The sequence below is a fragment of the Xiphophorus maculatus genome, chromosome 19 (genome assembly GCF_002775205.1).
Source record: "Xiphophorus maculatus strain JP 163 A chromosome 19, X_maculatus-5.0-male, whole genome shotgun sequence".
Lineage (NCBI taxonomy): Eukaryota > Metazoa > Chordata > Actinopteri > Cyprinodontiformes > Poeciliidae > Xiphophorus > Xiphophorus maculatus.
Genome location: NC_036461.1, coordinates 6,644,446 through 6,672,013, shown reverse-complemented (window position 1 = coordinate 6,672,013; position 27,568 = coordinate 6,644,446). Strand labels below are relative to the sequence as shown.

At 44.3% G+C, this 27,568-nt stretch overlaps 1 protein-coding gene across 2 annotated transcripts; it reads right to left on the bottom strand.

Annotated features, from left to right (window-relative positions):
* Nucleotides 1–819: 819 nt before the first annotated feature.
* dicer1 (dicer 1, ribonuclease III) lies at nucleotides 820–26,558 on the bottom strand. 2 transcript variants are annotated; one of them, XM_023352804.1, is made up of 30 exons: nucleotides 26,423–26,558; nucleotides 24,615–24,670; nucleotides 23,644–23,727; nucleotides 23,344–23,574; nucleotides 19,100–19,262; nucleotides 18,877–19,007; nucleotides 17,724–17,858; nucleotides 17,485–17,645; nucleotides 17,175–17,343; nucleotides 15,971–16,443; nucleotides 15,197–15,329; nucleotides 13,946–14,188; nucleotides 13,722–13,876; nucleotides 13,500–13,632; nucleotides 13,343–13,418; nucleotides 12,713–12,852; nucleotides 12,453–12,632; nucleotides 12,155–12,368; nucleotides 11,568–11,721; nucleotides 11,306–11,488; nucleotides 10,415–10,520; nucleotides 10,165–10,340; nucleotides 8,987–9,626; nucleotides 8,760–8,912; nucleotides 7,699–8,319; nucleotides 6,081–6,336; nucleotides 5,103–5,371; nucleotides 4,316–4,478; nucleotides 4,160–4,235; nucleotides 820–3,263 (listed from the first exon to the last, which is right to left on the bottom strand). In XM_023352804.1, exons 4-30 carry the CDS (start codon nucleotides 23,455–23,457, stop codon nucleotides 3,098–3,100), a joined length of 5,583 nt encoding a protein of 1,860 aa, XP_023208572.1. In that variant the 5' UTR covers nucleotides 23,458–23,574; nucleotides 23,644–23,727; nucleotides 24,615–24,670; nucleotides 26,423–26,558; the 3' UTR covers nucleotides 820–3,097. The 2 variants fall into 2 exon arrangements, with proteins under 2 accessions (XP_023208572.1, XP_023208571.1); XM_023352803.1 differs by having other exon boundaries at nucleotides 23,344–23,553.
* Between the last annotated feature and the right edge of the window lie 1,010 nt (nucleotides 26,559–27,568).

Genomic DNA, 27,568 nt, shown 5'->3' with positions numbered 1-27,568 from the left:
CAAATAGAAACATCCAAAGAAAACAACACGGTACAGGTCTCTGTGCTCCATAAGGTGCAGACTGTACACCACTGCAGATCGCTGTTACGTTAACGTTCCTGACGGTCCCGCGAACCGACCCCGGATCGGCCCCCAACACGGCACAGACACCCAGCTCTGCTAGAACTGACCTCAGACCAGCCTCTGCATTCAGAACCGTCAATAAAACCAAAACCAAAACTCTGGACCTGAAGCGGATCCGTTCAGCTGCACATCACAGCCCACCACTGCCCTCTGCTGGAGCTCAGTCACTCAGCTTCTCCATCCCTCTTGTAAATCCTGAGGCTGGACTATTCAGAGATGGAGCTTCATCGGCACTTTTCTCCAGAATATCAGAACCGAAACGACAAAACAATAATCTGAGTTTGAGTTCTGTTTATATAAAAACATCTTTTAATTTGTCAAACTAAAACCAGGAGTGCAAAACACAATTTTACCAAGTATTTTTGATTTAGCTTCTAGCACAAATCTTAATACACTTGAAATAAGACAAAAACAAATATAAGAAACTTTTCAGCAAGATAAAGGAGTTTGTTTAGAGCCAGTAATTCCTTAATACTGATAAAAAAAAGTACTTGTTCACTTATAAAAATAAATTTTTCCCACATTATAAGTGACATAATCTGCCAATTGAACTAGTAATTTTTCATCAACATTAAGAAATTATCGACTTAAAACAAGCTCCTATATCTTGGTGAATAGTTACTTGAAAGTTAGTTGTCTTATTTCAAGTGTAGTAAGATATTTGCACTGGAAACTAAATAAAAATTACTTGGTAAGATTTTGTTTCTGCAGTGTGATGTGAGTTTGCTCAGTGACTGAGGTCCAGGAACGCAGCCCAGCGTTGTGCTGGACTGATAAAAATATTCACGTTCTGCTGAAGCTGAAACACCAACAACCACCATCAGACCTCTTCAGATCAGGAAGAAACTGGAGTTAACCGAGGCACCTAACCGCCCAAACAGATGGCAACTTAAAAAAACTTCAGAGAAACAACAACCCAGCAACAACCGGATCAATAATTCACAGGAAAACGCAGGAGGAGGAAGAATCAGCCTTCCTGAAATACACTGGAAAAAGTTCAAGTCATCTAAAGCAAAACTGACAACTGTAGATTCTCACAAACATCAATCATCGCAGAAGTTCAAAAAGAGTGAAAGACGAATGTGGTTCTGACTCTCAGTCAAACTTGATCATCGATTTGTGTAAAAAACAGCTGAAAGTTTCTCTCATATAAAACTGAGCAACTTTATTAACTCAGATCTAACAGGAAAGCATGAGCTGGGTGGAGACCTGATCCAAACTGAACCGGGTTCTGACATGAGCTCTCAGCAGTTCTCTGTGGTTGGGCTGATGGGAGGGCAGCGGATCAGCTTGTTCCAGTGCGGGGTCAGGTGGCGACCTGCAGGAACGTTCTGTTTAACACCGGCGGTTCCCTCTTCTCCTTCGCCTGCTCCCTTCCGCTCTGACATGAGGTAAAATATGGCGGCAAGTGCAATGCTCTTTGTGCTACATGTTTAACAACGAAAAAGGAAACGATGAGAGCCAGGAGGAGGAGGAGAATGCAGAGTCTGACCGAGACATTTCACTCTCTACAGTCTGAGTTCACAGCGGATCCGAGGCGACCGCAGGCTGCACTCCGCCGGACCGGGCCGAGCCGACGAGCGGGCAGGAGCTGCAGAGACAGAGCGAGGTTACCACGACGACACGAGCGGCTTGAAAACCGAGCAGATCAACACACTGAAACGGACGGATCCGTCCAGATTTCTAACCGTCTGCCGCCTGATTCAGAGGCGTTCGCTCCATCACTTCTTCAACCTTTTAAACATTGAAATATATTGGGAAAAATATCTGCTTTTAAATATACAGAAAGTGGAAACTTTAACGTTGATTTCCAGCTGCTGATCATTTCCAACTATGCAGCCCTACCCTTCAGTGGGTTGAATGCTGGTACACTGTATAGTTCATAAACGTGTCCATCTCAAATGTCGATGAGTGGAGGATTCCCGCGGGAAGGCACTGAGGAACACGGCTGCAGCGGGCGTCGGCGTCACGGAGCTGAGGTAGAAACCACACGGACCCCAGAGTGCAGCCTGATGACCCCCAACCCCTCTGCAGCAACACTGATGATGCGTCTGCACGGAGCCAATCACTAACAGCTAACTTGGCCCCGCCCCCTCTTCCGACGAGCGTAAGGTGGCGAGGCTTCATGGCGACAGGTCAACAAAAGGTCAAATAAGGAGGTATTGTAGTTACAGTGCAAAAAAGATGAGAAGTTCAAGCTTAATACAAAAACATAGCACCAAACAAACAGAAAGGAGACGAGAGATGCATGCAGTTAACTGAGGTATTCATGAAAAAAAATAAAATAAAACAGAACAAAAAAAAACAACAAACAGGGCTTATCGACCACATTTAGCAGGAAGCAACATTAATCAGAGGGAATAAAATCCTAAACTCCGCAGGAATCATTCGGCCTCAGAGCGTCATCGCATGTTGGTTCAGCTTTGGTAGATCCGTTGCCAAGACGACCGCGCGTTTCCACAAAAGCCACAGCAACATGGGACCAACTACAGTAACTGGGAATGTTGGGATTCCTATTTCAGGATATGAGGGCAAGCCTTAGCGTCCGAGGCCGCATCATCATCATCATCATCATCATGGAGTTCTCGTTTACAGATATATTCTCTTGCTTTGCTACAAAGGGGATTTTGGTGTCAGAGTGACTATTCAGAAAACTGGTGGAATAAGTGCAAACCGATGAGGAGACGGAGAGCCGCGTTTCGCTCCAACCGAGCTTCGTCCGTTCCGGGGTCGAAGCGTGAGGCTCGTCTCACGGACACAGCAGCACACCTGACCTCTTCGGCTGGGACGATAAAGCACTCGTGATCACACGAAGCACAAAGAAAGATTGTGTCTGCGCAAACAAACAAAAGAAAAGAAGAAAAAAAAGGGAAAAAAACAAACGGGATGTGAGCTCAGAGTGCTCTGCTGTGGCGTCTCCACGGGAACACCGCGCCATTCTCTCCGCTAGGTGCTAATGCTGCAAGCTGGCAGCTCAGTTGGTCTGGACCTGAGGTTGATTGGCTTTGAGGCTGCGCAGAGCTCGGCGGGCTGCCGCCGACTTGGCGATCCGGTAGCTGCGGCCGACTCCTTTGAACTTCCCCTTCCCGACAACTTCCACCGTCACACGCACCTTCCCGTCGTAGGTACGCTCCGCTGGGCTGCGAACGGGAACAGAACAAATCCACGCTCAGTTTAACAAAGATTTACATTAATAACATCTGTTTTTACATACATTTTGTAGTTTCAACATACATTTGATACTTGCATTAAATATTAAAACCATCAATCAAATATAATTTGAGATGTTTGTTAAAATCTACTTCATTTTATGCAATTTAAAAAGATGTTTCAGTAGGAGAAGTAAGCATTGGAAGTAAGGGGGCGTGGCCTAAATGTAGGCTGCACTAACAGTGTGTAATATGCAGGTGATTAAGGAGTAGGAGGGGTGTCGAAACCTTTTTTGTCACATGGGCAAAAATCATAGAGCTAAAAGTATTGACGAGTCAATAAAATAAAACTAGGAAGCAAAATAGCTTGATTTTTTGCAGGAAGTGATGCTATATATTGTAAATCCAAAATAAATTTGTCGTATTAAAAGAAAGGCATCTAGTTTACAAATTCTTTAGGGCTCAGTTGAACAAATTTGTTCTAATTTTCAAAGAACAGAATTTGGGTCAATTTGTTTCAAAATGAAACATTTAGTCAAAATGAATAAATTAACAAAGCTGGCATTTCAGTTGAAGTGTCCAGATAGACGTTGTACTTATTAAGAAAGCTTGGTTATAAAAAGACAAATACTTTGAGTTCTACTGAACATTTTGGAAATAATTTTACTCAAATTACAAATAAAAAATCTCCCTACGCATCAACCATCAGTTCCGGTCAGGACACATTGGTGTCTGTCTTGAACTTTTTGGGGGCCACACAGAATCAGTCCAAGGGCCACTAACGGCCCCTAGTCCGCACAGTACTAAAATCAATTCATGAATATACTACATAAATATGCTGTTCCCATAAATCCCACAAAAGATCCCAGATTTTGGGATTTTCTTACCTAAACTTGGCAGTTTCTGGTTCCATCTCCAAGAGTTCCCGGACTGGAGAGCGAGGAACGTTGGCGGAGAATTTCTCTGGAGGAGAAAATTTTCCAGTGATGAGAAACGCGGACAGAAACGAGCCGACGTATCGAAGACGAACTCAGCAGACTCACCGATGAGAGGCCTCATCATTGGATAGTAGACCTGCCACACCGTCTCCAGGGACATCCTGCTGTCCATGTAGATGGCTCCAGCCAGGGACTCAAAGATGTCCCCCATGGCCTTGGGCACCTCGATGTCCTCTTCCTTCTCTTCGTCTTCTTCGGAGCGTCGCAGCTGCAGGGAAACACAAGCACCTGTTCAACCCACTAAACCAGAAAAACTGGTAGGAACTACAGACATTTGGAGGCATAATTAGTACTAATAATGCCTCTAATTAACAAGCCTGTAATGTGATAACAGCGAAATATATAATAATGTAATAAAGTCGGGCTTTTAAAAAAAAGACTAAATCTGCATTTTATAATAGTAAAATAATATTACATAATGTGGCAGAAAGTAAAAAAATTAAAGGATTTTATTACATTTCCTATTGGTTACATAATGTGGTTTTAATGATGTTTCATTACATTTTGACGGAGAAACAGACTAAAAATGTCCCTCAACTTTGTGATTTAAACTTCAAGCCACTCAGAATCTAAGAAACAGAGTCAAACAACAACATAAGGCAAAGAGTTTCTACTTTTTTCCCCCAGTCTTGTATGTTTGTGTTGTTCCTGAGGCAGAAAACTCCTTCCCAGGAACAACCAGAGCAGATCTGGTGCCAAGTTACTGATTTCCGGGCAAATTAAATCCAAATGCCGGCTTGTTGTCGGTCCTGAACCCTCTGGAACATAACACGGGTTCCTGTATTGGGTTTCTGGCTGCAGGCCTCCGCTGTTCTCAGTAAAGCGAACTCACCTCAGAGTCCATGCCCTGCATCTCGTCCTTCTCCAGCTGAAACTGCACAAAGTCGTCGATGACGTGGAACAGCTCTGGAGAGATGGCCTTGAAGAACTTGTGGTAGTCGTATTTAACAGCGAGCGAGGCGAAGATGGTGTTGTTGACTAGCGCCGAGCGCAGGTCCGTCAGCACGCCGGGCGAATGCTGCCGAGGGTCTTCGTAAAGGTGCTTCGTTATGAGGTAGTCTAAGATCGCGTCGCCAAGAAACTCCAGCCGCTGGTAGCAATCTGAGGACACAGACAAGAGAGCTGGAGTTAGGGCTGGTTGAGATGGTTTAGAAATAAAACATCAGATTTTTTTTTCATACCAGATCTGACTTCTAATTTTAATAGATTTTTTGCCCATTTTCTTTTCTAAAAACAAAACTATAAGAAATATTTTCAAAAAGTGGCTGCTATTTAAGAGAAGAGTCATATTAGGAGAAAAAAGAATCTATTCTACCAGAAATTAACATTTTAAAACTGAAAAACAAGTTGTTTAATTGAGAAAAAAGCGTAGTTATCAGGATTTGATGTGACCAGCTCAGTTCATGTGGTTGTTTGAAATTAAGACGATTGTGCAAACAACTGCAAGTCCTGCTGCTGATGATAATTTGACGCTGTGTTAAACTATTAAGTATTTCTTTTACAAGATACTCAACATTCCTCATCTTAATTTTTTTATTTCTTGTGTTGGCGATCTTATATTTCATCTTTAGTCCAGCAATATTATGACTTCTTATAATTCGAAAATATAAACTTCCAATGTAGAGTTGACCTACAGAAGCTCTAAAACATGCTTGTCAAACAAGATGGCCGCCAAGGGTGCACTGCTATCAGTCTAAACTATGGAAACCCAAGGAGTGGATTGATGTAAAAAAATTCTTCAAAGTCTTCAAAAAAAATCGATTTATTGCCCAGCTGGAGTCAAAGAGTCACCCAGTGATCCCAGTCTGACCTGTGATGGTGTTGTAATGGTAGGAGGCGTGGGTGAAGGCCTGCAGCAGGTAAGCCTTGTTCTGAAATGTGTAGTTGATTTTCCTCTCAAAGTTCTCGAACCCCGAGATGAGGTGCTGCAGCGTGCGCTCTGCGTCAGGATGGTCCAGCATGCAGCGGGGCGGGATCTTCAGCCAGCCATACATCAGCTCCACGGCTGGAGTCAGAACGGCCGGTACCAGCAGCGCCGTGTGAGACCCCCTCTGCACCGGCAGCACCTGCACACAACAGCAACAGGAGAGACAGAGAAACATCAAGTTTTAAATAAGGAAGTGATGCAAAACTGAATGCATGCTGAGAAACATAGTGCAACACATGACTACAGTTGAATTAGAAAGTTTTGCACTCTTTTCGTACTGATCTGGTTTATTCAGGGGTCCAAACTCTTTCACATGAGCCAACATCGCCATGTCAAACTGACTCACAGGCGAAAAAATATTTAGGGGAAAAAAACAGAAACAAAATACTCACTTTTCTTACCTACTCAACAATAAACGAAGTTGCAATACTTGAATTAAATGAGTAAAATAGTCGATTATTTTGTTGGAAAGAGATGTGTAAATTATTTTAGATCCAAAATATAGGAGGGTTTCAAGGTTTGCTTCATTAAAAGTAAGAGGGTCCGCTTTGCAAATTTTTAAAGATCTCTGAAAAATAATAGATTATTTAATTCTGAGTAATTAAAAATTTAATAAGCCAAACTTAATACATTTATTTAAATGCATCAAAGTCTGCTGGAGCAATGTAGTCCTCAGAGGACAACAAAAAGCAGGGGTATTGGATACTTTGCAGGAAGTAAACAACTAATTGGACTAATTGATTATTGAAATAATTGTCAACTTATTTAGTAATTGCTTAATTGCTAAGTGGAGAATACAGACTAAAACAAGTACATTTTCTGAAAGAACACACTCAGAGCAGTAATTAAGCCAAAAATATTATTTTTTTCATCTAAGATATAAAAAACAAAACCTAACCTAGTTTAAATTCTGTACAAAAAAAATACAAAAAACTTCTATTAAGCACTTTTGCATTGATGTCAAGTCAAGCTTTCCACATGTGGAAGTTAGACGTACCAAACAAACAATCAAGAGTACACTAAAGGAATGCCAAGCTGTTGCTTTTCAGGCAATAAAAGTTTATTTTCTTACTTATTAAAGGAATGTAATTGTTTATTTGCTAATTTTAATGTATGTTTAATATTGTATAAAAAGGTCAAATAAATGTGCAGAATGTGCACATTTTTTTTATCTGATTAATCATCAGAATAAATAGATTATTCCAATAGTCCTTAGTCGCAGCCCTAACACTTTGTGCTACAGCCAACATTTTCTCTTGTAAGATTTTAATTTGTCTCTAATATTTTGCCCTAATTAATAATAAATATTCTCCATCTGTATCACACACCATCACTGCAAAAGCCGCACTTTGGACACCCCTGATTTAGCCTGTTTTCCTCCAGAGTTTCTTCAGGATTATGCCGTCGTACCTGATGGATGACCCAGTGTTTCTATATTTTCCTCCACTGATTCCTCAGGTTTTACACTTATTCCAGCCCAGTGGGACATTCCCCATCTCACCTTGAGACCCAGCGAGCAGAGGAACATCTGGGCGGCCCGCTCCCCACAGCTGGTCAGGTAGCAGCCCAGCAGAGCCTCCACACAGTCGGCGATGCTCTTGTCTGCGATGCACTGCTCCGTGTGCAGGTCGTAGGAGATGGACTGCTTCCCGAGCTCGGTGCCGCAGTTCTCCTCCGACGGGTTCCAGAATCCCACCACAAAGTCGTCCTCCTCGCCCGCCTTGCTGGGGTCCAGGTAGCACATGGCGTCCCACGAGCTGTAGTCGAACTCCTCGGCCGCCGAGCCGCAGTGCGCCTGTTCAGAGTGCTGGGCGGGCTTCTTGGGGGCCTTCCAATCATAGGAGGAGTCCATGGAGGGAGAGGAGCCTGGAGCCGGGCTGAGCGGCGGGCCGAAGCCGCTGATGGAGATCTTCTTCCCAAACGCACCGGACCCCAGCAGCATGTTGTCGATGAAACGGATGTGCTCCTTGTAGTATTCCAAGTCGTCCTCCATGTTGACGTCATCCTTCGGTTCGTCCTTCAGCATCAGCTCGTCTTCGTCCACGTCTTCACCCTCGTCGTCCCTGTCCTCGTCATCAAAGTCGTTCCCAGATCGCCCGTTGGACACCAGCTCCTCTCTTGCCTGGATGGACAGGAAGCGTCAACCAGAAGGTCAACAAGCGGGTTTCCACAAAAACACAAAATCTCACCATGTATTTTTGATCAAGTTTCTACTTCAAATATCTTGAAATAACACTAAAACAAATATGCATCCTTCCAGCAAGATAAGAACTTTTTTAAAGCAAAAAATTCCTTAATATTGATGAAAAAGTACAAGTTCCCCAGGCAGGTTATTTCACTTATCACATGGGAAAAATGTCTTGTTTTTAAAAAAAAAAAAATCTGCCATGAATATTAAGAAATTACTTCAATCAAGCATCTATATCTTGCTGAAAAACTACTTGTAAGTACATTTTGTCTAATCTCAGGTGTACTAAGATATTTGCACAAGCAACTAGACCAAAAATTCTTGGTGAGATTTTGGGTTTTTGCAGTGCATAGTAGCAGGAAAAAGACTCCAACCTCCTCAGAGTCCACTCTGTCCGAGCTGCTCTTGTCCTGGTTCACCACGTATCCAGGCGGCAACCAGTTGACCGGAGGGTCAAAGATGGACACCACCATCCGGCTGGGAAGCCCTTTCTTCTTCCCCAGACGGTACAGGTTACAGTTGCTCACCTGCGGAACACAAAGAATGTGAACTGCTCTGGTTCCTGGAATCCAACACAGCAGCTGACCTCAGCGTGACTCACCTTCTTGCTGCGCATGTAGCTGAGCCTCCCTTCGTGTGCGTCAGGGTAGGTGCAGAACAGATAGGTGGTGATGGCGTGCTTCAGAAAGGAGTCGCCGAGCATCTCAAGCCGCTCCAGGTTGAAGCCGTCGCTGGCGTTGGACAGAGTCAAGGCCTGAAGGATGAGGCCGGGGTTGGGGCCCAGGTTCCTGGGCGAGTCCGCAGCCCGGGGCCCGGCTGTGAGGTCAGGGGAAGGTGCTGTACGAGTGCAGTCTGAGGTAGCTTCATTACTGTGGTGTGAGGTCCTCCCTGAGGTACATTCATGGCTGGGCTGAGGAGGACTGGAGCTGAGGGGCGTCTGCGCAGGAACTGAGGTAGCGTCGTGTTTCCATTCAGAGCTGCTGCGGCAGCCTTGGCAACTGTCATGTTGGTGAAGGTGCTCGTCTCTGTGGCCGTCGTCCGTCACGGTAGTGCCGTTTGTTAGGTTCCCTGTGCAGGGCCCCTCTGCAGGGGCCGGGAGGGGCCCCTGGTGACTGCTGGGAAGTGCTAAGAAGGTGAGATTTTGGTGCTTACAATCATCTTCTTCACTGCAGGATTCGGGACAAGGGCAGAATGTTTTTATGTCAATGGATCTCTTCCAGCCAAAGTCCAGGTTTGGATACCTGCAGACGGAGCAACCTGGCGTTACACAGATCAGGAGCAGCTGCTAGCTTACAGGATCACAGCAGGTTCAACAAATTACAACATCATCAGAAACTTAATTTAGTTCACTAAATCAATTTAGAAAGTGAAAAACAGTTTGCTGGATGATAAATTGCTCCGAAATAATTGTGACAAACAATATGGTTGTTGTTTTGAGTCCATTTTCAAGCAATATAATGAAAGTTCGCCCTTTCAAAGACCAATAAAGCAATAAACAATGAAATAATCTTGTAAAGAACTCTCACTGAAACTGGAAGACATTCTAAATAACACACAAAAACCACAACCCTGATCTATAATGACGCTGTTGATCTGGGAGGAAAATGTGCAAGTTATTTTTTCCTTTTAGTATTTATAAAGAATGAACAGCAGGTGGCGCCAGTTTCCTTCTCACAGCTGCAGAAAGAGATATTCAGATATTTGCTTCGGAGAACAAAATCTCAACGTTTTCCTATCAAACCTAAGTGAGGTTCTGTGGAGGCGGGTCTGCTGGGTCACCTGAAGTCCGGGGGGAGGATCTGCACCCCAACTCCAGCTTTGGTGGCAGTCTGGGCTCGCAGCTCCTCGGCCGTCAGCAGGCAGTGGAGGCGGTACAGGATGCTGGGCAGACACACGGCTTTCCTCCACAGGGAGGCGGGAATGGGATGGATGGCACACAGCTCCGGAACCAGAATCTAACACCAGAACAGTAATGAATCAGGGTGAACAGCTTTCAAAACACAAACGATGAACACACTGCAGATTCTACCTGTTTGTTCTGCAGGCTCTCCCACTTGGCCTTCCTCTTCTCTGCGCTGCTTAGTGGCAAAGCCTTCCCTTTCTGGTTCAGGTGTCGGGGAGTCAACAGGTTGAGTCTGAGGACACCAGAGATCTGGTCAACTGGAGCGCAGCAGAGACCAGGCTGAAGAGTTTCTACTTTCAAATAGTATTTTGATAAAGTGGATGATATGAATATTCTCTGATAGCTGCAAATTTTCTCAGCAGAAAGATTGCTACATGTTGTTGAGAAGCGAAAAGCAGGGTTAGGTTATAAAACTATATGCCAAGTAAAGATGCTGATGCAGATTATCGATTAAAGAGTTAATCTAAAGTTGATTAATCCTACAGATCGAGTAACAAACCACTGATAAGCTGCCATTTTATTAAAAATCAGTTATCTGTTGTATTAAGAGGCCTGATCATCTTTCTATAACCTAAATGGCTAAACCTTTCATAATGTACTGAATTTAAAATAACGATTTTGTGTCAGCTTTATTAAATGCTAAACAGAAAATTTTGGTTTTCTCACGTCATAAAACATAGATGCATTGATAAAATCTAACAAAACAGGAACCTCTTAAGTTTCTGAGTAGAAAACTAAAATTTGAAAAGAATAAATTCCCCAGAAACAGAGAGATGTTCATACAGATATACCATGTGTGGTTGCTGTTGCAGGATTATTAAAGCTTCACTGGTGGAAAAAAGGAATCAGTTATTGAAAGAAAACCATAAATTCTGTTTGCAGTTAACAAGCCATAAGAGACAGTAAAAAGAAGGAACTTTTCCCACTGTTGACACTGGTGGTGGCATCATTATTAGTTTATGTGTCAGAAATGGGAACGTTAAAGATCATAACGCAAATGCTGCAGGAGAGCTTCACCTGGACGAGGTGTGGTCGACATCCAGCAGCGGCTGGTTCAGGTTGGACAGGTCCAGGTTGTATTTTGTTTTGTAATACTCAGCGAAGGTCTCGTACTCCGGCGATGGGAACTTGCTGAGCGGCGTCAGGTCGGTGTAGACGTCAGCGACGTAGAAACGATGTGGCTGGTCGAAGTTACGATACCTGAGGAGGAAACGATGGACAGCTGTTCAGCGTTTCACGTCGGCTCGGTGCGAAATGCTCAGAGGAAAGCTGGGCGTACCTTGGAATGATCACAGCATCCTGGTAGTCCTCCAGCTTGAAGGTGAAGGGGTTCTGCTTGGTGTACTTAGTGGTAGGAATGCCTGTTCGGGCCTCAGACTTCTCAATGTCCTCCATGAACATAAAGTCCATATCCAGAGTGTCAGAGTCTCCAACTGAAGAAACAGAGATGGAATGAGGTCAGATGATACAGCTTAAAAGTAAAATTTCAGATTTTTTTCTAGCTTTCTTTTCTAAAAAAGAAATTACAAATGACAGAAAATATTTTTGAAAAGCTGCGTTTCTGCAGGTTTCACCAACTCAAATTTAAGACTTTTTAAGATAATTTTAAGACCATTAACAACAGAATTTAAAATGTATGCACTCACCCAGGTTAGACACAAAAAAACTTAGCTAGCAGTAGTCTCAACCGTCTCAAGTCACTGAATGTAATGAATGCAATGAATGATTTCTGAATGCAACTCAAACGTTTGACAGAAAAACTATTCAAAACTTAGGTTAATCGATTAAATAAATGTATCGCCCCGCCCTACAGGACACTAACTGAGTGTGACTGCTGAGGAAGAGGAGGAGCGAAGGAGCACTCACCAACATTCAGAGGTAGAACGCAATAAGCTGAGTCAGCCAGCGTGGGTTTGAACTCCAGTGCAGGTTTCTCCAGGCGGAGGATGTGGGAGAAGATGTACTGATGCATGCGGGTGATGAGGTCCAGCTGGGCTGAGCTGAGCGTGAAGCCCGACTTCTGCAGCTCGATGGAGATGGTCACCTCACCAGAGCGGGTGTACACCGGGAAATGAGGAATCTGCAAAAGTCATGGACACACAAATCATCAGAATCCCAGAGGGCGGAGAGAATATTTCCAGGATTGGTGCAGACGGAGACGGACTCGAGGTATGGGTTTGGCAGTCAGGATGCCGAAGCACCGAGTCGTGTCCTCAGGGGGGTACAGCTTTCTCCTGCGGAAGTTCAGCTCATCGGGGAGCGGCGTGGTGAGGACCATCCCAATCACATATAGGAAGTAGGTCTGCTCCGGCAGGGCATAGCTGTCCTGCAGACACTCGGGTATCTGTAGAGGAACAGGGAGAGTCACTGCTTATAATCCAGATCTGATTTATGACGAACCCAACGGAAAGCAGAGGAACGTACGGCTTTAGGGTAGCACTGCCTCCTCTTGGTGGAGCCAGGTCGACCCGGGACGTTGGTCTCCTCCTCATCATGAAGGTCCAGCTCCTCCTCGTACTTCACCGTCTCTTTCCCAACAGGCATCAGGTGGTCGTCCAGCTCACCTGCGATACAGTACAGAACAGGATGAGCCACCATTGATGAACAACTTTGATTTTGAGGGCTGTCGTTAGTTAATGCGCTTCATGGAGCGAAGCTTTAACATTCCTTAAAGAGCAGACGGGACTTATGGATGAACATTTCTCTGTTCTTGTTTCACATATTTATTCTTTTCATCTTTTATTTTTCTATTCTGCAATCTAAGAGGTTTCTGTTTTGTTATATTTTATAAAAATGTTTAATAATGTGAGAAAACCACAATTTTCTGTTTATTCAGTCACTATTTAAAACGGTAGATAATGTTAGTTTTCAGCTGTTAATGTTAAAATAATGTAATTGTTTTTTATTCAGTAAAAAAATAACATGTTTTTACTGTTAATCCTATTTGTTACTTGAAAGATAGTTGACCCTCTCGATGCAAGAGAAAATTCATTGTTAGTCAATTGATAAAATCAATGACCTTTTGATTAACTCATTAATCGATAACTTGTTTACCTATTTTATGGAGTTTTTCACAGCAGAGCAGTGCAACAGCTTTCTCAGCCAGCCGGGCGCAGTTCATGATGGGACCCTGAACACACACAGACACATCAATATGACGGAGATGTGGAGCTGAAGTTCAGCAGAAGAACCTGCAGGAAAGCAGCTGCACCTTGATGGGGACTCTCAGAGGAGAGTTTATGGGTAAGAAGAGGGTGGACTGGAAGCGTCCATCGCCCGTCTCCACAGTTTTACATTTGGGAGCGAGGTGTGTGAATGGGTCACTGGGCAGCCGAGCGCAATACCTGAGAACCAGAGGAAAAACAAAAGAAACCGCTTTAGCACAAGTTCTTTGTTCAGAACAGAGGTAACCATGGAGATCTGAGGGGAGGACCTGTTGATGTGTCCGATGGCCGTGTTGATGGTGACCCGTGGGCCTCCGTCTTCAGACCGCAGGACATATGGAGGGAGGAGGTTATCATCGTCCAGACTCTGGTCTGCCTCAAACTCCCCCGCCTCCACCGACTTGGAGCATTTATTCCTCAGAATCTGCTCCGGGGAAAGTCACAATACCGTCAAGTTTTCCTCCTCATCGCTTTAAAATCAGATATAAACTACCTTCTCGATGGCCTTGTAGGTGGTTAGATCCTCTTCGAAGCTGTTTGTCCTCTCAGAATCGGCCAGCATGATGTAATTGGAGACGGGGGCCCGGGCTCGGCCCTTGGACTGGACGTAGGACCTGTACTCTGTAGGCAGGTCGAAGCGGACCACAAGGTTGCACTTTGGAATATCCACGCCTTCCTCTACGATGCTGGTGGCGATCAGCAGGTTGGTTTCGTGAGCTCTGAACTTTCTGAGAACCTGCAAGGAGAAGATAGTGGAGGGGAGAAGGATTGAATTCTGATTGTTTCCAAACAATTCAACCATCCTGCAAAATCTCCAACTGTGGTTTTCTCTGGTGATAGACAGTGAAATATAAACTTTTGATGTATGATTTAAACAGTTTAACAACTGGTCCAAAGTTTGGAGTTGGGTGACAGTGAACAGAAAGCAGAGGAGCAGAGCCACTATGCATGACGAGCGTCTGAGGAGATGACACCCAGAGGTGACTGATGAGCCAACAGAAAAGACAAAACCACCAAGTTTTTAAACTGGTCAATATTTGCTGAAATATTGAAAGATTTTTTAAAAAGTGGAGACTTTGTGCAGCAAGTTGCATCAGTTTTTCTTTTAATCACTTCTAATTGTGCAGAGAATTTAAATTTCTAAATGAATTGCAGTATCAAAGTCATACATAACATATACAGTTCAAAGTTAATAGAAATGTTCCAGTATAAATCATTGTCATTTAAAAAAAAATTCTTATTCCATTTTAGATTTGATGTCAATAATATAGTGAGTAGCCACACTGTTTTATTCGTAAATAACTTAACTGTAAATTTACCTGATTTATTTTCCCCCAGTTTTAAGTGTCATTCAGTCACCAAATAATTTAGGATGTTTTTTCTTTATTTTGCTTTAAAAATCAACCATGTCTACGTAGTTGGGGTATCTACCTCCAGTGAATCAAAGTTTACTTGTCCATACAACAGTAAACTGTCAACATCTACATAAATACTATATTTTCTTTTTAAAAAATGACCTCTTTTTTTATTATTTAAAAACATTTTCCTCCACCACTCTGGATGCAGTCTGCAGCTGTCCTGTGTGTCTCTGCATGTGTGGGGTTGGTAAATCTGAAGAGTGCAGCTCCACTCAACTTTCTAAATAACCGACCAAACATTGTTGATTAAAAGTTCGTTTCCACCTGCTGCTCTGCTGATTTCAGAGCAGAATAAAGAACCAACATGGTGTGAGACGTTTGTATACCTCCTCCTGCTTCCTGAACTCCACCTCCATCTGCTTGTTCCTCGGCTGGTTCTTCCCGATGCTGTGGCCGGTGATGAAGTTGCTGCTGATGTAAGCCAGCTCCGGGTCCTGCTTCCCTGCCTCTTTGATTAGACTACAAACACATAGAGTTCTATGTTGGTCCTCAACGAGTTTTACAGCAAAAGAAAAATAGCAATTTATCCATTTATTATTCTGAAAATCAATAAATTAAAAAAACTGGATTTTTAATTGACCATTTTAGCAACAATATTAAAAATACATTAATAGATGCAAATAAACAATTCGATTGCTCATTTAAATAAGAAAATAAACAATTTATAGCTTAAAATTTTGTAAATCTGAACCCGGTGAAGCTTAAAATATACCACTTGAGGAGTTCAAACATATTTACAGAAAACTGTGTTTTTTATCTTAAATCACAAAATCTATATGTATATTTTTTTTTACATTTGTGCCTTAATTACAGGTGCGAATATGTTGAGTTTTTTTTTTTTTTTGGGGGGGGGGGGGGGGGGGGGGGGGTCCAGAAAAATGCCTTTTTTTGAATCTGTATCCCCCAGTGAGCGATTAATCGATTTCTAAATTTGCTGACAATTATTTCAATATTTGATTAATCACAATTAATCATTTCAGCCCTAGCAAGAGCTGTTCAGCTGATCAAATAAACACACAAAGTCTCATTCAGTAGATGAAAAAGCAAATGAAGAGAATCATTGATGAAAACTATTAAAAGATTAAAAGTCTGGATCGTACCGGTTCAGAACCACAGCTGTGTAGCGCCGCTCCACGAAGATGATCCCACAAAGGATGTTTGTGAACGGGGAGGGAAAGTTGGTCTCTGGCCTCTCTTTGGCCTCCACCTCCTCGTCCTCGTCCTCATCCTCTGAGTCGCTCCACGACACGTAATTGTCCTGGTTGCGGTTGTTGTACCACTCCACACTCTCAAACTGCTGGCGCTCCAGCGGCTTGTACTCGTGCAGGATCTCAAGCAAGCGCAGCACCTTCGGCGTGACGAACTTGAGGTCCAGGGAGGCGGGGGAGAAGTGCTCCTCGCACAGAGCATGCACCTTCCTCAGGGTGGTGTCGGTAAAGAGCAGGAACTTTCTGTTGAGCTCCTCCTGTTCGTGTTTGATGTACTTCTGCAGCTCTCGCACCATAATACCTGCAGCCTTGTCTGCACACCAAGGACCCAGAACCAGCAACACGGCCCGGCAGTCGCTCAGGATCTGCAGAGAAAAGGTCAGTTTATACAAAAGGAACCAGAAAACAACAAAAAAAAGTAGTGCTGCAATTAACAATTATTTTAATATTTTAATAAATCTGATTAAATAAAATGGCACATTCTGCACATTTTTTATTTAACCACTTAACTCTTTTTATTATTTATAGCATGTTAGAGATGCAAAAAACAAATTTAAATAAGAAAATTTACATTTTATTGCCTTAATGCACGAACATAGCATTCTTTTATAGCAAAGAATACATCTGCAGCGAAAAAATATCATGTGAGAAGCTCAGACCATTCCGTTTGCACTTAGCACCAATACAGTTTCACGCTGATCTGATTATTATTTTTGGATTATTTGATTCATAATTGAATAGCAAAGGGTGCTTAATAGGAGATATTTTTTGCTTACAAAACCAGGTGAAGCCACAAGAGAAGTTCTGTGCAGAAGACATTTACAAACAAACGTTTTCTATCTTAAATGCAAAATGCATAATTTTTTTGTACAGTTTTGTTATAATTACTGCTCTGAATATGTGCTTCCGCAATTTTAGTTTTTTTGAATCTGTACACTCCAGTTAACGATTAATAGACAATTATTAAATTAGTTGACAATTATTTCAATAATACCTTCATCACAATTAATCCGATCATTTGTTCGAGAACTACAAAAAGCTGCTCGTTTCTCATTTTCTGAACCAAAACTAGGATCAGAAACGTCCTTGGTCTGACCTGTTTGGAGATGAATGTGGGATCTCTGTCCTCTCTGGAAAACGGGATGTTGCAGTCGTTGAGGAAGAGGAGAGCTTCATCCAGCTCCGCCTGCAAACGGGATGAAAGGCCGCTCCTGTCCACGTAGGGACCGCAGTCCAGCACCACTTCCCTCGGCTGAGACGTGTACCTGAAACATGCAGCGAATGTTAGCTTTTAAAGATTTGGCTGTAAGTTCTGATTGAGCCTGAAGCGTTCAGTAAAACTAAACCTCAGTTCTGATAAGGCCCAATCCCACTCAGCAAAACTGTTCAATGAATGTAATTCCCACCTGTCGAGGACCACCAGGTCAGTCGCTGTTTCAGCATTGCTTTTCAGGATTCTCTCTAGATTCTGGATCTTCTGCTCCAGTTCAGATGGGTCACACTTCCCATTGAGGATGGAAGCAGTGAGGCCCAGTATTCGTGGTCCACAAGTGCATTCCTCAAACAGCTGCACACACACAGAAAGAACAACCATGTTAGCACAGATTGCCGCGTGAGTGGCTAAACTTACTGGGAGAAGCCTCACCTTCATGATGTCACAGTAAGGGTGCTCTGTGATCGCCAGGTGACAATCATCGAACACCACCAGGTTGATTTTAGACAGAGGTAAGATCTGACTCCTCAGAGCATGAAGGAAGATGTGGCATGTCATCACCAGGACCTGAGGAAGGAGAAAACTGATCAGAGGACAGAATCTGAGCAGCATGAACAGAAACAGCTTTGCAGCCCAAGCAAGAAAGGAATAATAGTAATACAACTATGGCTGGGAGATAAATAGTTTTTATCAATTAATCAAAATCTTAGTTTTTGAAGATTTAACTTTTGGAAAATCTGAAGTTTTTCCTCCATAGTTCAGAGTGATGTCAGCACACCCAGAGCCGCCATTTTGTTTGGCAAACGTGTTTTACAGCTTCTGTATATTTGGACTTTGAATTCTGGACGACTCTATGACAGACTATTAGGGCCACGCCATGATTTTTTTATTTTTAATTACGAGAATAAAGTCAAAATAATGCAAGAATGAAGATGTAATATTACACAAATAAAGTTATTTTTTGAGAACTAGAACACAAAAAATAAAAAAATAAAAAGAGTAATGTTGAGCATCTTGTGAAGTTATACTCTGGCATAAATTTTACAGATAAGATTTTATACAAACACTTCATCTTTTAATGCATCGGCATCACATTATTATCAAGAGCAGGACTTTTAAAAAATTGTGTAAACAACTGAGTCCATTTTGAAAAAAGAACCACATGAACTCAGGTGCTCATGTCAGATTCTAAAAATTTTATTGTAGCTTTCTTCTCATTAACTCAACTTCGCATTTAATTTTAATTAGTTTTTTTCCGGTAAAACTTTATATTTATTCAGCTAATTTTCTGAATATAATAAACAAAAATTCTCAGAGGCCCTAATACTCCGTTCTACAACACACAGAAGAAATGACTGAAATAAAAGCCACTTTTTGAAAATATTTTGTCATTTGTCATTTCTTTTTTTTAAAAGAAAGCAAGAAAAATGTTTTTATTAAAATTGGAAATCGGATCTGGTATGAAAATATCTGAGATTTTATTTTAAAGTCATATTACTCAGCCCTAAATATGTCTGATGATGTTCATAACAGCCCACTGTGAAAATATCTTGGAGCTGCTTTTCCTACAGTAAAAGACGAGCACCTGATTTGTGGATATCTCCTGACTCCATCTTTGATCCGACCAAGCTGACGCCTCCTTCCAGTCTGAGTATTCCCCCACCTGGAGGTCCGAGTGAGTTCTGACTGCAGCCGCTTGCTGAATTACAGACGACACTATAAAAAATAAATAAAAAAGTCATTCGCTGTTAACCAAGCAATCAGATTTTAACCTTAAAATGAGTGAACTAGGTGTTTTCTTGGTTTACCTGAATTCACCAGGAAAACTGTCCTTTTGGCATTTTCCTGGTAGCTCCCTCGGATTTGGTGGGAGAGCTCTTTAGTTAGGAGTACTGCAATAAAGGTCTTCCCTGAGTCCGTGTTCAAGCAGACGATAGTGTTGCGTTCAAGAGCTGCTTCGAGAAGTTCGACCTACAGACAGTGAACCAGTCAGGTACAAACGTCATGAATGCTGAACATCCCACATTAAGATTCAAGCACTTTTCAAGCATTTTCAAGGTAGGTTTTTAAACTTTTTCATCACCACACTTTGGAGATCAAACTAAAAAAAGGACAGTTTCAATTCACTTATTACTGTTGTTAATAATCTCTAGTGACAGTACTGACATTCTAAAGCATGTTTTGAATGAAATGACTCACACACACACCATACACACCTGACTGACCAGAGAACAAAACAATAATTCAACAAAAAAAAAATCATCCAATTTTAATAATGGTGTTTAACATATAAAATGTAGGAAAAGGTTTTAGCAAAACCTCCTCCATGGGCTGCCACCTTATCGTGGTGGAGGGGTTTGAGTGTCCCAATGATCCTAGGAGCTATGCTGTCTGGGGCTTCATGCCCCTGGTAGGGTCACCCAAGGCAGACAGGTCCTAGGTGAGGGACCAGACAAAGAGCAGCCCGAAGACCCCTTATGATGGACAAGAACTTTGGACTTGGTGTTCCCTCGCCCGGACGCGGGTCACCGGGGCCCCACTCTGGAGCCAGGCCTGGAGGGGGGGCACGATGGCGAGCGTCTGGTGGCCGGGCTTTTACCCATGGAGCCCGGCCGGGCTCAGCCCGAAGAGGAAACATGGACCCCCCCTCCCATGGGCCCACCACCCGTGGGAGGGGCCAAAGGGGTCGGGTGCAGTGTGGGATGGGTGGCAGCAGAGGGAGGGGACCCTGGCGGTCCGATCCTCGGTTGCAGAAACTGGCTCTTGGGACGTGGAATGTCACCTCTCTGGTGGGGAAGGAGCCGGAGCTAGTGCGTGAGGTCGAGAGGTTCCGGCTAGAAATAGTCGGTCTCACCTCGACGCACGGCTCTGGTTCTGGAACCAGTCTCCTTGAGAGGGGCTGGACATACTTCCACTCTGGAGTTGCCCAAGGTGAGAGGCGTCGGGCAGGAGTGGGCATACTTGTTGCTCCCCATCTCGGCGCCTGTACGTTGGGGTTTACCCCGGTGAACGAGAGGGTAGCATCCCTCCGCCTACGGGTGGGGGGACGGGTTCTGACTGTCGTTTGTGCTTACGGGCCGAACGACAGTTCAGATTACCCACCCTTTTTGGAGTCCTTAGAGGGGGTACTGGAGAGTGCTCCTCCTGGGGACTCCCTTGTTCTGCTGGGGGACTTCAACGCTCACGTGGGCAATGACAGTGAGACCTGGAGGGGCGTGGTTGGGAGGAACGGCCCGCCCGACCTGAACTCGAGCGGTGTTCTGTTGCTGGACTTCTGTGCTCGCCATGGATTGTCCATAACGAACACCATGTTCAAGCATAAGGGTGTCCATATGTGCACTTGGCACCAGGACACCCTAGGCCGCAGTTCGATGATCGACTTTGTCATCGTTTCATCGGATCTGCGGCCGTATGTCTTGGACACTCGGGTGAAGAGAGGTGCGGAGCTGTCCACTGACCACTACCTGGTGGTGAGTTGGCTCCGGTGGTGGGGGCGAAAGCCGGTCAGACCTGGCAGGCCCAAACGTGTTGTGAGGGTCTGCTGGGAACGTCTGGCGGAATCCCCTGTGAGACGGAGCTTTAACTCCCATCTCCGGCAAAACTTCGAACACGTCCCGGGGGAGGTGGGGGACATGGAGTCCGAGTGGACCGTGTTCCGTGCCTCCATCGTCGAGGCGGCCGATCGGAGCTGTGGCCGCAAGGTTGTCGGTGCCTGTCGTGGCGGCAACCCTCGAACCCGCTGGTGGACACCTTCGGTGAGGGATGCCGTCAGGCTGAAGAAGGAGTCCTATCGGGCCTTTTTGGCCTGTGGGACTCCGGAAGCAGCTGATGGGTACCGGCGGGCGAAGCGGCATGCGGCTCGGGCGGTTGCTGAGGCAAAAACTCGGGCGTGGGAGGAGTTTGGAGAGGCCATGGAGAAAGACTTCCATACGGCTTCGAGGCGATTCTGGTCCACCATCCGGCGTCTCGGGGGGGGAAGCGGTGCAGCACCAACACTGTTTATAGTGGGGATGGTGTGCTGCTGACCTCTACTCGGGACGTTGTGGGCCGGTGGGCGGAGTACTTCGAAGACCTCCTCAATCCCACCAACATGCCTTCCACTGAGGAAGCGGAGCCTGGGGACTCTGGGTTGGGCTCTCCAATCTCTGGGGACGAGGTCACCGAGGTGGTTAAAAAGCTCCTCGGTGGCAAGGCCCCGGGGGTGGATGAGATCCGCCCGGAGTTCCTTAAGGCTCTGGATGTTGTGGGGTTGTGTTGGTTGACGCGACTCTGCAATGTCGCATGGACATCGGGGGCAGTTCCCCTGGATTGGCAGACTGGGGTGGTGGTCCCCCTGTTCAAAAAGGGGGACCGGAGGGTGTGCTCCAATTATAGAGGGGTCACACTCTTAAGCCTCCCTGGCAAGGTCTATTCAGGGGTCCTGGAGAGGAGGGTCCGTCGGATAGTCGAACCTCGGATCCAGGAAGAGCAGTGTGGTTTTCGTCCTGGTCGTGGAACACTGGACCAGCTCTACACCCTCGGCAGGGTCCTGGAGGGTGCATGGGAGTTCGCCCAACCAGTCTACATGTGTTTTGTGGACTTGGAGAAGGCGTTCGACCGTGTCCCTCGGGGAGCCCTGTGGGGGGTTCTCCGGGAGTATGGGGTACCGGGCCCTTTGATACGGGCTGTCAGGTCCCTGTATGACCGGTGTCAGAGTCTGGTCCGCATTGCCGGCAGTAAGTCGGGCTCGTTTCCGGTGAGAGTTGGACTCCGCCAGGGCTGCCCTTTGTCACCGATTCTGTTCATCACTTTCATGGACAGAATTTCTAGGCGCAGCCAAGGTGTTGAGGGGGTCCGATTTGGTGGCCTTAGGATCTCATCTCTGCTTTTCGCAGACGATGTGGTCCTTTTGGCTTCATCAGATCGTGATCTGCAGCTCTCGCTGGAGCGGTTCGCAGCCGAGTGTGAAGCGGCCGGGATGGGGATCAGTGCCTCCAAATCCGAGGCCATGGTCTTGAGCCGGAAAAGGGTAGAGTGCCTTCTCCGGGTCAGGGGGGGTGTCCTGCCCCAAGTGGAGGAGTTTAAGTATCTTGGGATCTTGTTCACGAATGGGGGAAGAAGGGAGCGGGAGATCGACAGGCGGATTGGCGCAGCGTCTGCTGTCAAGCGGGCGCTGTACCGGTCCGTCGTGGTGAAGAGAGAGCTGAGCCAAAAAGCGAAGCTCTCGATTTACCGGTCGATCTACGTTCCCACCCTCATCTATGGTCATGAGCTTTGGGTCATGACCGAAAGAACGAGATCGCGGATACAAGCGGCCGAAATGGGTTTTCTCCGTAGGGTGGCTGGGCTCTCCCTTAGAGATAGGGTGAGAAGCTCAGTCATCCGGGAGGGACTCAGAGTAGAGCCGCTGCTCCTTCACATCGAGAGGAGCCAGTTGAGGTGGCTCGGGCATCTGGTCAGGATGCCTCCTGGACGCCTCCCTGGTGAGGTGTTCCGGGCACGTCCCACCGGGAGGAGGCCCCGGGGAAGACCCAGGACACGCTGGAGGGACTATGTCTCTCGGCTGGCCTGGGAACGCCTCGGGATTCCCCCGGAGGAGCTAGAAGAAGTGGCTGGGGAGAGGGAAGTCTGGGCCTCCCTTCTGAAGCTGCTACCCCCGCGACCCGACCTCGGATAAGCGGAAGAAGATGGATGGATGGATGGATGTTTAGCAAAACAGATCAATAAGTCATTGAGTCATTAGGAATAATTAAACAATCCAAACAAATTGTGTTAAGGTAAATTAAAATCCTACTCAATTAAACGCTTAAATGCGACATAAAAAAAATCTTCTTGCTTAGTTTTCTGGTTTATAGCAAATAGAAATAGTTTTGGCAATTCTAACCAAATCTAGAACAAGAAAGATTTGGTCTGATTTAAGTTCTGACATTGAGATAAAAATGTATCTGCATATTTTTATTAGGTGTAAGAAAATAGCTGAAAATTAAAGCACTCAAACGGACATTAAGGCATCCAAACGAAGTCTGGAGTTTCACTGCATTAAGGGAAAGTCAGGAAGTAGCAGAGGGCTTGCCTGATATTTCCTGGGCGTGTAAATGTTGTCATGGATGGCCTCCTGCTGCCACGGCAGACCAAAGAAGGGCCCCATGGGTGAAGTAGCAGGGGTGACGAGCTGCAGGCCTGCCATGCTTCACTGAGCTGAGCTGGAGGTGGAGGTGAAGGGGCTGCGCTCCTCCAGACGTCCACTTATCTCATTTCATCTTCCCCTCTTGACTGAAGATCACTAACAGGACAGAGGAGAACGCTGATGAAAACCTAAGGAAAATCTTATTCCAGATTAATCCAGACCAGATTAAACATGAAAGATACTCACAGGTAACAGCTGAGTTTATTGACGAGCAGAGAACAGCTAATCTAGGCTTCATGGTAACATTTCTGTTCAACTCCTGATTCTCTCCTTCATTTAGATGGAAACAGACATAACAGAAACACAGTGCAGAGTTATCCTCATCCACATATATCCTCTTATATTCCACACTAAGCCTGGAGGAAACATTTAGCTCTTTCCTAAAGTGATAAGACTGCATGTCCACGGATTAAAACTTACAATCTTCGATGTTTTAGAAGATATAAGAAAGGTATTCATAATATTTTCTGCAGTCTTATTTCCATGAGTGATCATAAATTACTGATATGAAGAGCAGAAGCAGTGTCATGCTAGTTTTATATCGACCGTTCACTGTTTTTTTTTAATACGGCACAATTATCCGACTAATATATAAAAACTGTTCAAGCAAGAAAGTGGCAGAAAGGAAAAAAATGGTAAAACATGCAGCAAAAATGCTCAGAGCATAAGCTGAACCCAAGAATAAGCTGAGAATATGGGACATATGCGCTACCACAACCCCGTCAGTAACATTTGTAAGGATTCCTACAAGTTATGGCTCCAGTGCTTCAGACTGATGTTAGACCTGGTTTAAGGTCAAAGATCCAATTCAATCAGAATTAAAAACGGTCCAAAATGGTAAATATATAAAAGATAAAACATAGACCTATTGTTAATTAATAGGTCAATATAAATAAATATTTCACATCTGTCCAAATGTTGAAATGATAAAACCAAGTCCCATTCTTTTCAAGACAGTGAAGGATGCAGGTTGACGTAACAATGAGTGTTGCCGTCAACCTGGTTCTCCTCAACTGTGGAGCGTTTACTGATCGGAGAAAAAAATCTGACTGACATTTTTAGATCAGGCGGTCACTGGTGAAGCAGATTAAGCAGAAATATTGCCTGATTCGGACACAAGACAGTATTTTAATGCATTTCTAGACAGAACGACTCACCTGTCAGAACGGGTCATACGGCAGCAGTCAGACTGAATCCTGCAGATCTGCACTAACTGCAAAGAAAATGAGGAGTAAAAGGTCAGAAACACAACATTTCAGTTTATTTCTACAACAACGACACTAAAGGACCTGATGAAGTTGACTCCATCAATAACCTAAAAACTCGTCGTTTTGTTTTAGAATGAAGAAGTTTAGAGCACAGCTGTGTTAGATCGACCAGCTCTCAGGGGTTCTGGCAGCTCGGTCAGAACCAGACTATTTCTGTCCTGTCAGTTAATTATTTACAGGCTTTTTTATGTAATGATGAGAATCAGCAGCCAGATTTAACAAGTATAGAACTACTTATACACTGATAATGTTCTGTTAGTCAAATCGCTGTCCTACAGCGATCCTAAAGATCTTCACAGTCCTGATGTGTGGAAGCATTATTCTGACTCAGTTTGGTTTATTTTTGTATTTTCTTTGATTTTTTTCCAAGTTGAACTAACCAGCCATGCATCTCTGACTGCAGAAATAAAAGTTTCACAATTAATAAGACGGAAAATCTCACAAAATTCAGAGCAGACCAGAATCAGAAGTCTTGAGTGGTCTGGAAGGTTGCTGCTGGGACATTAAATGTTCTTCAGCCGATAGAAGACCGACTTTGTAACTGTTTTTATGTGACTATGGAGGTTCATCTCTGAATCCATCAATACACCCAGATTGCAGGCCTTATCTGTAGTTTCTAGCTGTAATAACTGAAGCTGCCAGATGACTAGATAATTTCACTTTGGGTCCAAAGATAATAACTTCAGTTTTGTTTCAGTCCAGCTGGAGAAAGTTACAGCACATTGACTTGTTCCAAGCATCTGTTCAGTCTCCTAATGACATAGTAATGTAGACCTGTGGATCACCTGCGTAGTTATGGAAACCAGATGTCCCTGCAAGGATAAGTGGTAATAGACAATAGATAACTGGACTGTATATGGTGAATCCCCCCTGGAAGGACATATCCTGTGACCCAATAGGAGGAGCTGGAGAGTTTCTTGGATAACTTTACTGGGCAAATCTGTTACATGGACACCTGTATGAGAGGACATATTGACAACGTGTTGGTTCATTTAGATCTCAAGAAACTGGGTCAATATGTGGAAAAAGTGCAGAATATTTCTGATCTATATGATGCACCAGGATTTAAGTAAAATCCACCCCTATTATTATTGATCACTAACAGATATGAATGGAACTTTTCAGTTCCTATTCACCTGGTTTAAGTAATGTGTTCACCTGCAGACGTCACCTATCAGTGATGTTCAGGCAGAAATAAACAGATTTATATCTGTAGGTGAAAGCAGCCAGAGCTCAGACTGGCCAGGGATCAGAACCAGGGGGTTCCGCCGAACCTAAAATAACGCTATGAGCCCCCAGCCGGTCTGGGGCTCAAACCAGGAGTCCCTCGATAAACCGGGAACAGAACCAGGAATCGAACTGGTACCTGGGATTTTAGCTTTTAGCCAAAACTGACCCAGAACCCCTCAGCCGAACCTGGTCGAGAATGTTAGCAATGCTAGCAGGTTAAAATGTTTTAACCCCGTCTGGTTCTGACCCGGTTCGTATTGGTGTTTTGTCTTTCGACCAGGCGTGTCTGTGTGACTGGACCAGAAGCAGGGCCTGAGTCCCGCAGCGTGGGGACGGCCCCGCACCGCCACGCTCCTCCATCATCATCATCATCATCATCCTCCTCATGTCAGTGGGCTAACAGCTAGCAGGGCCGCTGTGTAGCGCAGAATATTCCAGAAACACCGAACAGACACGCAGAAACTCACCCGTGGAGCTAAATGCTTCTAATTGTCCCAAATAAAAACATTTGAACTGGCTCCGTGGAAATCCTCGCTGCCATCCAGGCTCGGTGTCCCGGTTTGTGGCTAGTTGTCCACGGGGGACCACTTCCTTTACCTGGGCCTCTGCTACGCTAAATTATTTACGCTATCTGCGCAGCCGTAGTTGTTCAGCCCGAACGCTAACCTACGTAAGTGGACCAGAATAGGCTTCCTGCGTACGGAGTTCACCCGCCTCAGACGGAAACTGCACATTCCAGAGGTGTAAAGAGGTTATTTAGGGCCGTGGGAGGCCTTAAAATACTGAAAATATCTTGGAAAATAAAAACGAAGGTTCTTAAAACAATAATGATTATAAGTAACAGAGATAAAACGAGGGTGACACAATTACATTTTTTGCTCCTTTAAAAATGAAGTATTTGAAAAGTTTTTTTTTTTCAATATATAAATTGTGCTAATTATGTGTTAAAACTTTAAAAAAGGACCATAATCACAAAATAAAAATAAGTGGTTTAAATAAAAGTGTTAATGATATTAGTATTGCTGTCAATATGAGCAAATATACATGATTTAAACTACTGTAATTAATAGCAGTTAATATTTGTAGAAGTAAAAAAAAAAAACTACGGAGGTACCATCCATCCATTTAGTATACCCACTTTATCTTGCAAGATTGCCAGGGCCCTATTTCCAGCAGTCACTGTGCAAGCACAGGTTACACCTTGGACAGGTCGCCAGTCCATTGCAGGGCAACACAGACACACACAGAGACACACACAGTCGTTTTATAAGGACAGTTCAGAGAGGCCAATGAACCTAACAGTCATCTTGTTGAACTGTGGGACTAAGCCCCGAGACAAATAGAAAGATTTAATGTCAGGGCCCTATACAACTCCTCCAAGGTGAACTCTATAGATCTAGATTAAAAACCATAACATCCAAATTAAGATGAGAAGATACACTGTTGTTTAATATGACAAATTCAAACAAAATTACATTAAAATTGATTCCTCTGTGGAACGGTTGTTAGCACTGTTCAGTACACAAAAAGTTGTTTTGTGCCATCCTCAGTATATTTTTTTAACATCTGATTCTTTATCTTGACGCATTTCTCATATCAGACGGACATTGTCA

Coding starts and splice junctions, on each gene's coding strand:
- dicer1 (XM_023352804.1), bottom strand. CDS start 23,457: ATGGCAGGCCTGCAGCTCGTCACCCCTGCTACTTCACCCATGGGGCCC. Junction 13,419..13,499: donor CTCTGAGAGTCCCCATCAAG/GTGCAGCTGCTT, acceptor GTGTGTGTTCAG/GGTCCCATCATGAACTGCGC. Junction 10,341..10,414: donor AGAGCCTGCAGAACAAACAG/GTAGAATCTGCA, acceptor TTCTGGTGTTAG/ATTCTGGTTCCGGAGCTGTG.